At 43.3% G+C, this 13,430-nt stretch overlaps 1 protein-coding gene across 1 annotated transcript in view; it reads right to left on the bottom strand.

Moving 5' to 3' along the window:
* LOC126456579 (sterile alpha motif domain-containing protein 1-like) overlaps positions 1-13,430 on the bottom strand; it is a 111,074-nt gene that overhangs the window by 49,911 nt on the left and 47,733 nt on the right. Inside the window, exon 3 of the mRNA XM_050092326.1 lies at positions 1,552-1,673. Coding sequence (XP_049948283.1) covers positions 1,552-1,673 — 122 coding nt within the window. The remainder of the gene's footprint in view (positions 1-1,551; positions 1,674-13,430) is intronic.

The following is a 13,430-nucleotide window of genomic DNA, read 5'->3' as shown; positions in this document are numbered from 1 at the left end:
TGGACTCATTGTGGGAATATTCGCTTGTGTAGCGTTTGACAATATATATATATATATATATATATATATATATATATATATATATATATATAATGACTGTTTAACACTATTAAAGTAAATACATTGTTTGTTCTCTATCAAAATCTTTCATTTGGTAACTATGCCTATCAGTAGTTAGTGCCTTCAGTAGTTTGAATCTTTCATTTAGCTGGCAGTATTGGCGCTCGCTATATTGCAGTAGTTCGAGTAACGAAGATTTTTGTGAGGTAAGTAATTCGTGAGAGGTATAGGTTATTGTTAGTCAGGGCCATTCTTTTGTAGGGATTATTGAAAGTCAGATTGCGTTGCGTTAAAAAAAAATAGAATCAGAAAATGTGTGTCATTTTAGAGAGGATCAGAATAAGTAAAGTGAGAAATGTCTGAGTACGTTCAGTTTTGCTCAGCTGTTTGAAAATCAAATAACGTAAGAGGTTTATCAGCACAGTCATTTATAATTTGTCTAAGGCAGGTGTCTCCAAACTTTTTAGTCCGCAGGCCACATTGACTCCTCCACGAAGTCATAAGGGCCAAGTTCTACCTAATGGGATTAAAGCACCCTAGCACTCCATGATCACCGTAATGTAAGGCTAAAGGAAAGATGAAATCCCAAAAATCAAAGGTTGTGGGAATAGCTAGCACTGAAACGAACTACGATTTTTGTTTAATTACATAATTTTGGTTGGTGGACGTACCTGACCGAAATTATGGCGTATTTTATTCTGCCGAATTTCACCGTCAAAAAAGTATATGACTGCACATTATGTATGTATTTTACAACGTAATCAAAAGAAAGTGAAACCTCGCTTAAGAAGCATCTTCCATAATGATTAATTACTAAGGCTAGTCGCCGAAGTGGCGTCCATTTGAAAGACTTGCACCAGACTCGTGAGTAGAATAAAACGCGAAGATTTTTTTTACTTAAAATTTTTCCGCCAAACTATTCTGTTAACCGTTATTTTTTTTTCAGTATCGGACGGAGAATGTTCTGTCTGTTTATTGTGGATAGCCACAAGTTTAACCATGACCTTCCGCTTCGTAAAGGTAGAGATCCCACAATGTCGCCGTGTATTGGTCGCGATAGGCCTCGAAACTCAATTGTTGGCAGTATAAGTACCACCTCAAATATTTGGCGGGCCGGATACCGGGGATGTGCGGTCAGCTAACGCGGGCCGGTTTCTGCCGGCGGGCCATAGTTTGGAGACCCCTGGTTTAAGGGGACGTTACATTTCTGTTATTTGTGCGTTACGGAGTCCACTGTTTGTTTGATGGCATTTAATACCATCCAGAAGTTGACCTGTTTTCATGGGGATGGATATTAGGCGAAGTAACAGCCGAAAACCGGTTCGGTAACAAATAATAAATAATGTAGAATATTACACCAGCGATGTGCGTGTTCGTTCATAATGTACAAAATATTGTTCCAAGAATCGACGGCACAGTTCGTCACTGGACAGTTATAGGTTGCTGAGTACACACTGTGCTCCCAAATCACTGGGACCGTCTGCTCGCTACCTTGTTCCACGCGCCACAGTAGTGATGCGACAGCTGGGGGCAGCAGCGGCGACCCAGAGGGCGCCGTTACCTGGCGGTCCCCAGCCTCCGGCGGCCGCGGGCCCCTTCCACAGCGCCGCGGCCTGCATTATTAAGCGGCGGCTGAGTGCGTTTGTGAGCGTTTAAGGAGAAGTTTCCGCCAAGGGTCCGCGCGCGCGACCTTGCCTTTAAAAGCCGCTCTGGCGCTCTGCGGTGTTCCGCGCCCACCCTGACGTGGCCACAGCTGGTGCACGCCGCACGCGAGATTTTTCGCCACCTTTTCGCGAGGACACCGCTCTCCGCCCGAGAAATATCACGAATAGCAAAACTCCCGCAACCTCTTTTTTCTTCTGTTTGATATGTATGACACTTGAACAACGCTTAAACATTTACATTTTCTAAATTCATAGTTTTTATCTTAGGACTATCAGTATGTGGCTTAATAAAGGCATATTTCTGACGACATCTTCTTGAGCTTCCAGTTGGGTCGCTGCTTTGTAATTTCGCGATTTTTCAACGAATTTTGCATCTGTAGCACGTCATCTTGTGGTGTAGCAATTTTAATGGCCAGTAGTGTATTAAAACAAGATAATTTTGTTCAGTCATGGAATATGTCACCAAAGCTTCTAGTCCAATTGTGTTCTCCTAAATACAACTGTTGTATATTTCTATAGTTCATTCGTTAATGTATCACACATTTTATCTTAGTTAAATAATCTCCCATCGCATTTATACTGAAATAACCTCGCATGTTTTATTCCTATTCTAACATTAACATTTTCATCTCTGGAAACGGGGGATAATCTGTGCTTGCACTAGCTTCAAATCTTTGATCCAACAACATTTCAGTCTACAAAAGATTTATCTTTGTACCTGATGCTAGAGTAACAGCGGAAAGCCGTTTCGTGTAACACATAATAAATACTACAGAATATTACTTCAGTTTTGTGTATGTTTCATTCATAATATATCAGTCTACTAAACAGATGAGAATCCATGGAAATCATAAAAATGGGTGTACGTGTGTACAATGTGGCACAGTTAATAGTGGCCCGCAGCCTCTTTGAATATGAATGCAGTATGTCGACTTCTGAAACAAAGATTAACAATGGACCGTTTTTTACAATAATCAATTGTTACCGTTCGTCTGTCAACATTTCAGTTTATTTCATCTGTGAAGTTAGACGTTTCTCTTTGTCGTCTTCAAAATGAATTTCTTGACGGAAGAAAGAATTGAAATTGTGGAAGCATATGTGAAAACAGGTGCGATTAAGGAAACTCGTGAAATTTCTGGGTTAAGTTCAAATGGTTCAAATGGCTCTGAGCACTATGGGACGTAACAGCTGTGGTCATCAGTCCCCTAGAACTTAGAACTACTTAAACCTAACTAACCTAAGGACATCACACACATCCATGCCCGAGGCAGGATTCGAACCTGCGACCGTAGCAGTCGCGCGGTTCCGGACTGCGCGCCTAGAACCGCGAGACCACCGCGGCCGGCCCGGGTTAAGTACCCGGTATACCAGCAAAGAGAGCATACATAGTCCGGCCAAAATGTAAAACGATAAAGAATCCCTTCTTGAGCTTCCAGTCGGGTGGCTGCTTTGTAATTTCGCGACTTTTCAACGAATGCCACTTTCATCACCTTCTGGTGAAGTGTCAAGATCATCCAGGCGACCCAGATACTTGTTCATTCCAAGCGGTTGCATTAAACGTCTAGGGGTGATACATCACGCCATGGGGAACACGAGAAACCAAATGTTCGCTGACGTCTCGTAGGGAGGCTAGGCGACCTTTTATACGGTCCATCTTTTAAAGGACGATTGCGAGACCTCACTGTTCAATACAAAATGTCAAATCAAAAACAACATCCGCTCTCTAAATTTCGAGTTTTATTTTATCTTTGCTAAAAGTTTCGGCGTTACATTACGCCATCTTCACCGGCATGTTGGAAGAATGCTACCTTTTGTACAATCGAAATACTTCACTGCTATCCGTAGACTTCTTTTTCACAACGCGGTCCCTTCGTTTACCATTTGCAGACCTGCTTGCTCTGCAAGTGAAACACGAGAGGAATCGCGTTGTTTGTCCAATCGGGGAATGGGGACCTACCGTTTAACGAGAGCTATGAATCAGGTGTCATCTCCTCCAATCATAAGTGAAGACAGGAATTTTCCGTGGTCCGACCAGGATTTGATCCCACGACCTTTCGGTCTAGGTACACGCTTTACCGCTAGACCACCACTTCCGACATGTGTCTGATCACTACTGACTAAAAAATGTGACCAGAGATGTCACTCACATTCACATTCACACACACACACACACACACATACTCTCTCTCTCTCTCTCTCTCTCTCTCACACACACACACACACACACACAAACAACACTCACACACGCACATACACACGCACTCACACACTCACACACTCACACACACACACACACACACACACACACACACACACACACATACACCGCACACACGCCCGCGCGCGCACACACACAGACACACACACACACACACCCACACACACACACACACACAAACACACACACACAAATCAACAATTTTTAGGATTGATTTCAATATTCATGCCTACTTTCGTAACTACCATGTCACATGCCTATTCGGTATCGTAAGCGGAGAGAGAGCATTCCATTTCTCGTAAAAGGTTTTTAATTTCACGCATACATTCTGGTTTTTGTGTGAATCAACGATGTGCTGCTAAAACAGGAGACAGTCGAACTGAGCAAGATCTTCGACCTGCGCAGGTATAGAGATTCCAAGATTGTTACTCCAGGCGGGTGTAACTTGAATGTGCGCAACGGAAATACTGAACGCGAAAATGAAGGTTTGGCCCTGATTGACTACCCCCTAATGATGATTACCTCCTTCTTGGTCTTCAACATGTAAATTACAACTTGAACATAAGTGAATGATTAAGGGAACTAGTAACTACCAAACGATAGATGCTGTTTCTGGTTATACATTTATTGTAGGTTAAAACCCCTTTAAACTACAAATGTTTGTATATCAATATCCAATGGACATAAAGAGATACAAATGAATTTCCTAACTAACACGATTGATTAATTGCTCAAATAAGCCCCCTTTTATGGCTATGAAGTGTAATATAAACAACGCGAGACGACTGACATCACCTACGGACCAAACACTAAAGGACACTACTTTCAAACATGTTCTTCAGTGGTGCGCAACCTCAGTGTAAATAAAATTTACATGATCACAGCTGTTTAGCTTTAGAGCCTTAATAAGTCGAAGCAATTAGCAATGTCACCGTATGTACTGCGTCCGGCGCGTAGGAGTGATGGTTCTCGTACACGTCTGCGACGACGGAAGAACTGCAGCCACAATTTATGTAAAAAAAAGGCTCATTCAGACACTAGAACCGCATAAGACAATCCGCTGACTAGTATAATCTAATACTGTCTTCTCGTCTCTATGGTCTACAAACGAAACACGCGAACTCCCAGCCACAAGGACGGAGTTCAGATAACGTGTCAGCGTGAGTATAAACAGAAGAAGTGCTCTCAATCACTGAACGCTGCGTACTCAACGACGACCCCCCACCTGGAGGCGAAGTCCAGAATCGTATAAGTTCGCAACAGTACAGTGCCTAACCTCTCTAACTATAAAATCTCCTGAGAGCAAGAATAGCAAGTCCATCTATACCACCAAAAGCTGATACTGAGCGACCGTCAAACTCAGGCGTTCAAAACGGAAGACCTCTTCTCTCCACCGCTGGCTTCCCAGCAAAGCTCGGGTCCCCTCCCTCGTAACTCAGAAGGCGAATCATATTCTTGAAATCACGGAATATTCTTCCTCTCTACAGATTCCTCCAAACGCCGACCAACCATATTTTAGTCTTTTATCGTCCAGCGCGGAAAGTTTGCCAGAAAATACCTATACTCATACAACGGTACGCTTCTCAGAGTAAAAGCCCTCGGAAATAACCCAGCGTGCGATTTCCGGGACAATGCTTTCTCGTTCCTCTCTTCTGCGTCCAAGATTTTCAGAGTTTCTGAAGTATTATTCGGTTGTCCTCTGCCGCCCCCGCTACAATACAGGCCGGCCGCCGCTGTATTGTGCTTCCGCGCGCAGGTGTCCAGACCGTTCGCCTTGGCACTTCCTGTGTGAAGCATCACCAACACACTTGTGCCGGCCTTCCACCGAGGGCTTGAGTTATGCCGCCGTTTCATTTCCATTGGCGTTCCAACCTCTACTATTATAGGCAATCATTCATTACACCGTTTTGATAATGAAGACACTCCGTCACCTTTCATGCAGTAAGTGTTAACAATTATTTACGAGGTGTACGTGAGAATGTTAGTTTTCTTCAAATATTCATATATACGAAGTACAACCTATCAAATGACACCTAATTCCGGTTGTAAATCACGGGAAAGTATGTAGATGAGTGCTTGTAAGGCACGAAATTATAGCGACCTTACAAGATTATAGCCGGAAAAAGCGAATAAAAGAACATTCAGTTCACACACTCAAGAAGAAGATGCCGTTGAGGTCCATCACGCTTCTTCTGTTGCGCAGTAATCTGGTGATATTCGCTATGCCACGCGATTATATGAGAATTCACTACTTTTGCCATCTTTGTCATACGTAATATAGAATATTAATGTATGCATTTGGATCGTAATTAGTTGCACTTAAAAGATCAGTTTCAGTCAGATGCGCTCGATTATTTAAGGTCTTTCAGGTGTAGCTTTCAAAAACACCAATGTAAGATCAACAGCAAAAAGCAACTGACAGTCAATATACAAGCATAAAATATAACCTGGACTACGTTAGATAACTTTCAAGAACTCTAATGATTTGTTCATGATGGGAAGAGACGCCTACGGCTTGTGGCGGAGCAAAGTCACTCCCCTCGGCCCCCCCCCCCCCCCACGGCCCCCCTCGCCGGTTTCTGTCGCGTATCTTTCCCGGGTTGAACTAAAGCCCGTAAGCGTTCGTGTGATGTCGAATCTCCTCATGGTCTTTTCGCTAGGTATACGTAAAAGGAAGAAATACAGGGTGGGTCACTAACTATTGCCACCTAGAATAACTCCGTATGTATGAAAGTAGCTGGAAAGTTTGTGGGATAAATGCTGCATGGGACAATGGGTGCCACAATATGACTTTTGTTGCTAGGTGGGGTCGCGTCAGAGATATGAATGTCATCTTTGGTTTTTAAATGGGATGCTATAGTTTGGTACTTATTTTCTGATAGTGGCTATTGAGACGAATCCGATGACGTGTAACAGTAAGGTCTTTGAAGGTCAACGGAGGTCAAAAATGTGATATGAACGTCCATTTACAGAAGGTGTTCTAAGTGATGACCATTGGTATCAATGCAGTGCTGCAATCATGGAGTGGTAATCCCTATCACTGCGATACTTATCGAAGCACTTGCTCTGAAAATTCTCTCTCGTACATCGTACAAATAGCAAAATATTCCCCGAATACGGCGTATCCATCTAACGTGCTGTTGACATGTAAACACCATTGGACGGTTTCACAATACAAGTAGGAACGGTAAGACTAGTATCGTCGAATCAAGCGAATGTGAATGACGTATTCCTTCGAAGAACAAGTCGATATGCCACTCATTTAAGGAGAATGCCAACGAAATTCAGTGAGAGCTAGAGACTTATACGATGAAAGATATTCTCAACGTGCACACCCTACAAGTCGTACATTTAAATATGTGTATGATAAAATGAGATCAACTGGATCTTTAACGCATCGGAAACATATCCGGTAAACGAAAGTCACTATCGAGGAAACGGAAATTGGTACTCTTGCCATTGTGGTTCGAGATCCTTATGTTAGTTCACCTCAAATCGCAAGGGAATCTGACATGGACCAGAGTAGTGTTGGTCGTGTTCTTCATCGCCGTAAATATCATCCTTACCACATCAGTCTCCACCAAGAATTAACTGGTACGGATAGTATGTGTCGCACTGAATTCTGCCGATGGGCTCAACTTCAGATTCAGAGGGATGACACATTTATTAACTTGATTTTATTTACTGACAAGGCTACATTCACGAACAATGGAAATGTTAATTTGCATAACATGCATTATTGGGCAACTGAAAATCCATGTTGGCTGCGGTGAGTTGCACACCAAAAACCATGGTCGGTGAATGTATGGTGTGGGATTCTGGAGGACAGAATTATAAGCCCCTATTTGATCGAAGGGAATCTTAATGGTAGGAAGTACACCATATTCCTGCAAGAAATTTTAGGTCTGTTGTTGGAAGAAATACCTTTAGGAACAAGGAACAGAATGTGGTATCAAGACGGTGGGTGTCCGGCACATTTTTCGGTGGTGGCTAGAAATGAGTTGCAGAGCCAATTCCCATATCGTTGGATTGGAACCGAAGGAGATGTATCATGGCCGGCTCGTTCACCAGACTTGATGCCTCTGGATTTTTTCTTATGGGGATTCGTAAAAGCCATTGTTTATAAAGACATTACAAGTGCAACTGAAGATATGCGAGAGAGAATTGTCAGAGCATGTGCTTCGATAAGTGGTGATGTGATGAGGAATACCACTCAATCCATGATAAGAAGATTGAAGTACTGCATTGATACCAATGGTCATCACTTCGAACACCGTCCTCAAATGGACGTGCATGCCACCTCTGTTACCTTCGTTGACCTTCAAAGACCTTACTGTCACACGTCATTGGATTCGTGTCGATAGCCGCTATCAGAAAACAAGTACCAAACTATAGCATCCCATTTAAAAAAACAAAGTTGACCTTCATATCACTGAAGCGACCCCACCTAGCAACAGAAAACCGACGTCACATTATGGCCCCCGTTGTCCCATGCAAACTTTTGTCCCACAAACTTTTCAGCTCCTATTATACTTTCGGAGTTATTCTTGATGGCAATAGTTAGTAACTCACCCTGTATATTGGTTGACCGTTCTGGGAACGTACGCTCTTGGAAGTTTTAGCAGTAGACCGAAAAGTGATGCGGAACGCCTCTCATGCAGTGGGTCACTTGAGCTGGTAGAGCATATCCGTGTCGCTTTTGCGATCACTAAATGAACTTGTAACGGAATGTGCTGCTCTTCGATTTTCTCTGTTTCCTCTATCTTTCTTACCTGGTACGAATCCCAGACTGACGAGTAATATTCAAGTATTGGTCGAAGGAAAATTTTGTAAGCTACTTCTTCTGTTAATAGACTACATTTCCTGAAGACTCTTCCAGTGAATCTCAGTTTGGTATTTGCGTTACCCTCAATTAAGGTGGTCGTTCCACTTGAAATCGCTCCGCACGGTTACTTCAAGGTATTTCATGGAAGTAACTACTCCAAGTGGGTGTTTTGCAATCGTGCAATGATACAATAAAGGGTATTTTTGCCTTTGTGTTCGCAATACGTTACATTTGTTACGTTGAAATGTTACGTTGAGGTTCAGCTGCCATTCCCTGCCATAAGTGATGATCCTCTGCTGGACTCCCTGCATGTCGCCACAATTTTCTAGATTTTTGATTTCGCAGTATATAAAAGCGTCATCCGTCAAAATCCTCACTGGAATGACACTGATTTCCGTCTGCCGGCCGCGGTGGTCTCGTGGTTCTAGGCGCGCAGTCCGGAACCGCGCAACTGCTACGGTCGCAGGTTCGAATCCTGCCTCGGGGATGGATGTGTGTGATGTCCTTAGGTTAGTTAGGTTTAAGTAGTTCTAAGTTCTAGGGGACTGATGACCACAGCCGTTAAGTCCCATAGTGCTCAGAGCCATTTTTTTCATTTCCGTCTTAACGGCAGTTATTATTGATATTTCACTCTTTCCCAAATTAGTCTGGTATTCAATTGGGGAGAGGCCGAGTGGTTCTAGGCGCTACAGTTTGGAACAGCGCGACCACTACGATCGCAGGTTCGAATCCTGCCTCGGACATGGATGTGTGTGATGTCCTTAGGTTAGTTAGGTTTAAGTCGTTCTAAGTTCTATGGGACTGATGACCTCAGAAGTTAAGTCCCATAGTGCTCAGAGCCATTTGAACCTTTTTTTTATTCAAGTGATAGCTGCAGTTGATGAACCTCAGTTAAATATATTACCGATAAAGGAAAGAAATAAAGAAATAAAAAGTAACAAAATTACGAATTGATGGCTGCACCAATACACTGAATGAGTGAGAAGTACTTGACGTGCATGGCAACACGCCACCTAATGTTTGGCCACGATAACTTGATGATTTCGCTTGTGCTGATAGAAGCGGAGAAAATTGACACTACGAGAAATTAACTTTTCTCGGAGGGCTGCCAACGTCAAGAAGTGTTACAAAAGGCTTGCGTCCTCTAGCAGCTAACTACTGTAAGCTCTTGCTGAGGTGTTAACGTCAGAACAAAGACTTACTAAAGTTTACTTCAAATCCCAGGAGCAAGTTTATTTCAGGAACTCGCCGCAAGTAATTGTTACAGAAGTAAGGTTATTGTTAAAAACCAGGACAGTCGCCACTGTTGCTGCATTGTTATTAACGAATAGAACACAAAAATAAAATAAAAAATATTAGAAGACTACCTATTGATGTTACAAAGGAACACTATTCAACTAACTGAAATCAGAGGACTTCAGTTATATTAAAAACTTCGAGGATTTTGGATGCAAATTTCTAACATTTCTTGCCTATTGTACACTATGTGATCAAAAGTATCCGGACACCTGGCTGAAAATTACTTACAAGCTCGTGGCGCCGTCCATCGGTAATGCTAGAATTCAAAACGCTGTTGGCCCTCCCTTGGCCTTGATGACAGCTCCCACTCTCGCAGGTATACGTTCAATCAGGCGCTGGAAGGTTTCTTGGAGAATGGCAGCCCATTCTTCACTGAGTGCTGCACTGAGGAGAGGTATCGATGTCGGTCGGTGAGGCGTGGTGCGAAGTGGGAATTCCAAAACATCCCAAAGGTGTTCTATAGGATTCAAGTCAGGACTCTGAGCAGGCCAGTCATTATCGTGTAACCACTCCGCCATAGGCCGAGCATTATGAACAGGTGCTCGATCGTGTTGAAATATGCAATCACCATTCCCAAATTGCTGCTCAAAAGTGAGAAGCAAGAAGGTGCTTAAAACATCAATGTAGGTCAGTGCTGTGATAGTGCCACGCAAAACAACAAGGGGTGCAAGCCCCCTCCATGAAAAACACGACGATACCATAACACCACCGTCTCCGAATTTCACCGTTGGCACTACACGCGCTGGAAGATGACGTTCACTCACATCCTGCCATCGAATAGCCACATTGCGTACCGTGATTCGTCATTCCGCACAATGTTTTTCCTTTGTTCAATCATCCAATGTTTAGGCTCCTTACACCAAGGGAGACGTCGTTTGGGGTTTACTGGCATGATTGTAGATTATGAGCAGCCGCTCGACCATGAAATCAAAGTTTTCTCACCTCCCGCCTAACTGTCATAGTACTTGTAGTGGATCCTGATGCAATTTGGAATTCCTGTCTGATGGTCTGGCAACATGTCTGCCTATTACAAATTACGACCCTCTTCAACTGTCGGCGGTCTCTGTCAGTCAAATGGTTCAAATGGCTCTGAGCACTATGGGACTTAACGTCTGAGGTCATCAGTCCCCTAGAACTTAGAACTATTTAAACCTAGCTAACCTAAGGACATCACACACATCCATGCCCGAGGCAGGATTCGAACCGGCGACCGTAGCAGTCGCGCGGTTCCGGACTGCGCGCCTAGAACCGCTAGACCACCGCGGCCGGGCTCTGTCAGTCAACGGACGAGGTCGGCCTGTACGCTTTTGTGCTGTACGCATCCCTTCACGTTTCCACTTCACTTTCACATCGGAAACAATGGACCTAGGGATGTTTGGGAGTGTGAAAATTTCGCGTATAGACGTGTGACACAAGTGACACCCAATCACCTGACCACGTTCGAAGTCCGTGAGTTCCGCGGAGCGCCCCATTCTGCTCTCTCACGATGTCTAATGACTACAAAGGTCACTGATATGGAGTACCTGGGAGTAGGTGGCAGCACAATGCACCTAATATGAAAAACGTATGTTTCTGGGGGTGTCCGGATACTTTTGATCTCTTAGTGTATAATGAAATATTCGACAACAGGAAACAAAAATGCGGCACGGTATCTCACCAAGAGAATGCCTTTTAATTACCTTCTGATTTTTGCAACTAATATTTACTACTTTTCTCACAAATGTAATGTATTTATAATTACGATAACATTAAAAAATCAGCTAAAATTTGAAGACGTCTGTTTTACCGTTCTACTTTGCCTTCTGGTGAAACACTAACTGATAAACTCATTTCGCAGTTCCTTGACTGATGGTGCCAATTACATGTGTTTACGTATTCCTGTGGTAAATTTGTTTCTGCCCATCTGTCTTTGTGCCGTTCTCCTTTTCAAGATTGCCACTTTCACACCAGTACTGAACACACACTTCTGTAAGTTTGAGAAGAACTTCCACGAAAAGACAAATTCGGCAAGTACCTGCAGCAAGATGCAAGCAACTAGAACGAATTTTCACCGCACAGCGGAGTGTGCGCTGCTTTCAAATTCCTTACAAATCTGTTTCCGAGGCCCATACTCGAACCTGGGAACCCGGTATGGCACACAGTTTTAATTTGTCAGTAAGTTTCACGCAAAAAAAAACTGAGGAGGCTAGCGGACGCTGATGAGTGTGGGTGGGGGGGAGGGGGGTGGCAGGTATGGTCGTTCGCAATATTCCACCCAATTCTGTTGTGACTGTGTGGATAACGCGCCACACTACATCAGGAGTGGTTGCATGATGGTGCATAAACTGCAACGACTCAGAGAAGAAGGCTGAACTCTTACGTACAATAAGGGAAAACAAACCGGCTGACGCCGAAAAATAGTGCGTTTACCGCCCTTCATCTGCGAAATGTTTTTATGTTTTTTTGCACTGTAAATTGTAACAACATTTACCGTCCTTTCCTTTTCGCCGAGTCAACTGTAACCAGCCTATCTTACCTGGACATGCTTGAACATTATCTGATGCATCAATGACGAGAGGATATGGGTACAGAATTTATTTTACCGCAAGATGGCGCGCCACCACATTACAGTCGTGAAGTTGTCGCGTATCTCCCTACGAATGTACCGACTTGGATTAGACGTGGTGGGCACCACGATCACCTGATTTAAAAACGAATGGACTTCCTTGTATTGGGTTAATTTAAAGACGGAGTCTTAATTCCTCCACTTCCGGGAAATGTGGAAGAACTGCGACAGCCGAGAACTCAAGCAGTTGCCACCATACATCAAGACTTGCTTCATAGGATTTGCCAGGAAGCTGATTGCAGGTGGGACATCTGTCATGTTATTAAAGGTAGCTACACTGAACATTTGTAAATAAAGCTTGAAAATATACTGCATTCAGCGCTGTATCAAACATTTCTTTAATCATTTACCTTATTCAGAATTAAAGGTTACTTGTGTATACGTTATTTATGAACAGAATGAAATTTTCACTCGGCGAAATTAAAGCTGTGAGGACAGGTCGTGAGTCGTGCTTGGGTAGCTCTGATGGTAGAGCACTTGCTCGCGAAAGACAAAGGTCCCGAGATCGAGTCTCTGTCCGGCACACAGTTTTAATCTGCCCCGAAGTTTCAATGTATGAACAACCTGTATGTACTTGCATTAAAAAAATAGAATGAAAATAAAATTGATGTCACAATGCAACAGGTAAAAATTACTTAAATAGCTCAGAAAACTTGTCTCGCAGTCTGTTGTAGGATAATGGAAACCACCTCCCGATATAATAGTTTATTCTGGATGTACCTGAAGTGTCCTGTCTCGGCTTCCTCACCATTTTACGAC

This window comes from Schistocerca serialis, chromosome 2 (genome assembly GCF_023864345.2).
Source record: "Schistocerca serialis cubense isolate TAMUIC-IGC-003099 chromosome 2, iqSchSeri2.2, whole genome shotgun sequence".
Taxonomy (NCBI): Eukaryota; Metazoa; Arthropoda; class Insecta; order Orthoptera; family Acrididae; genus Schistocerca; species Schistocerca serialis.
This window is presented reverse-complemented; position numbering and strand designations above follow the sequence as displayed.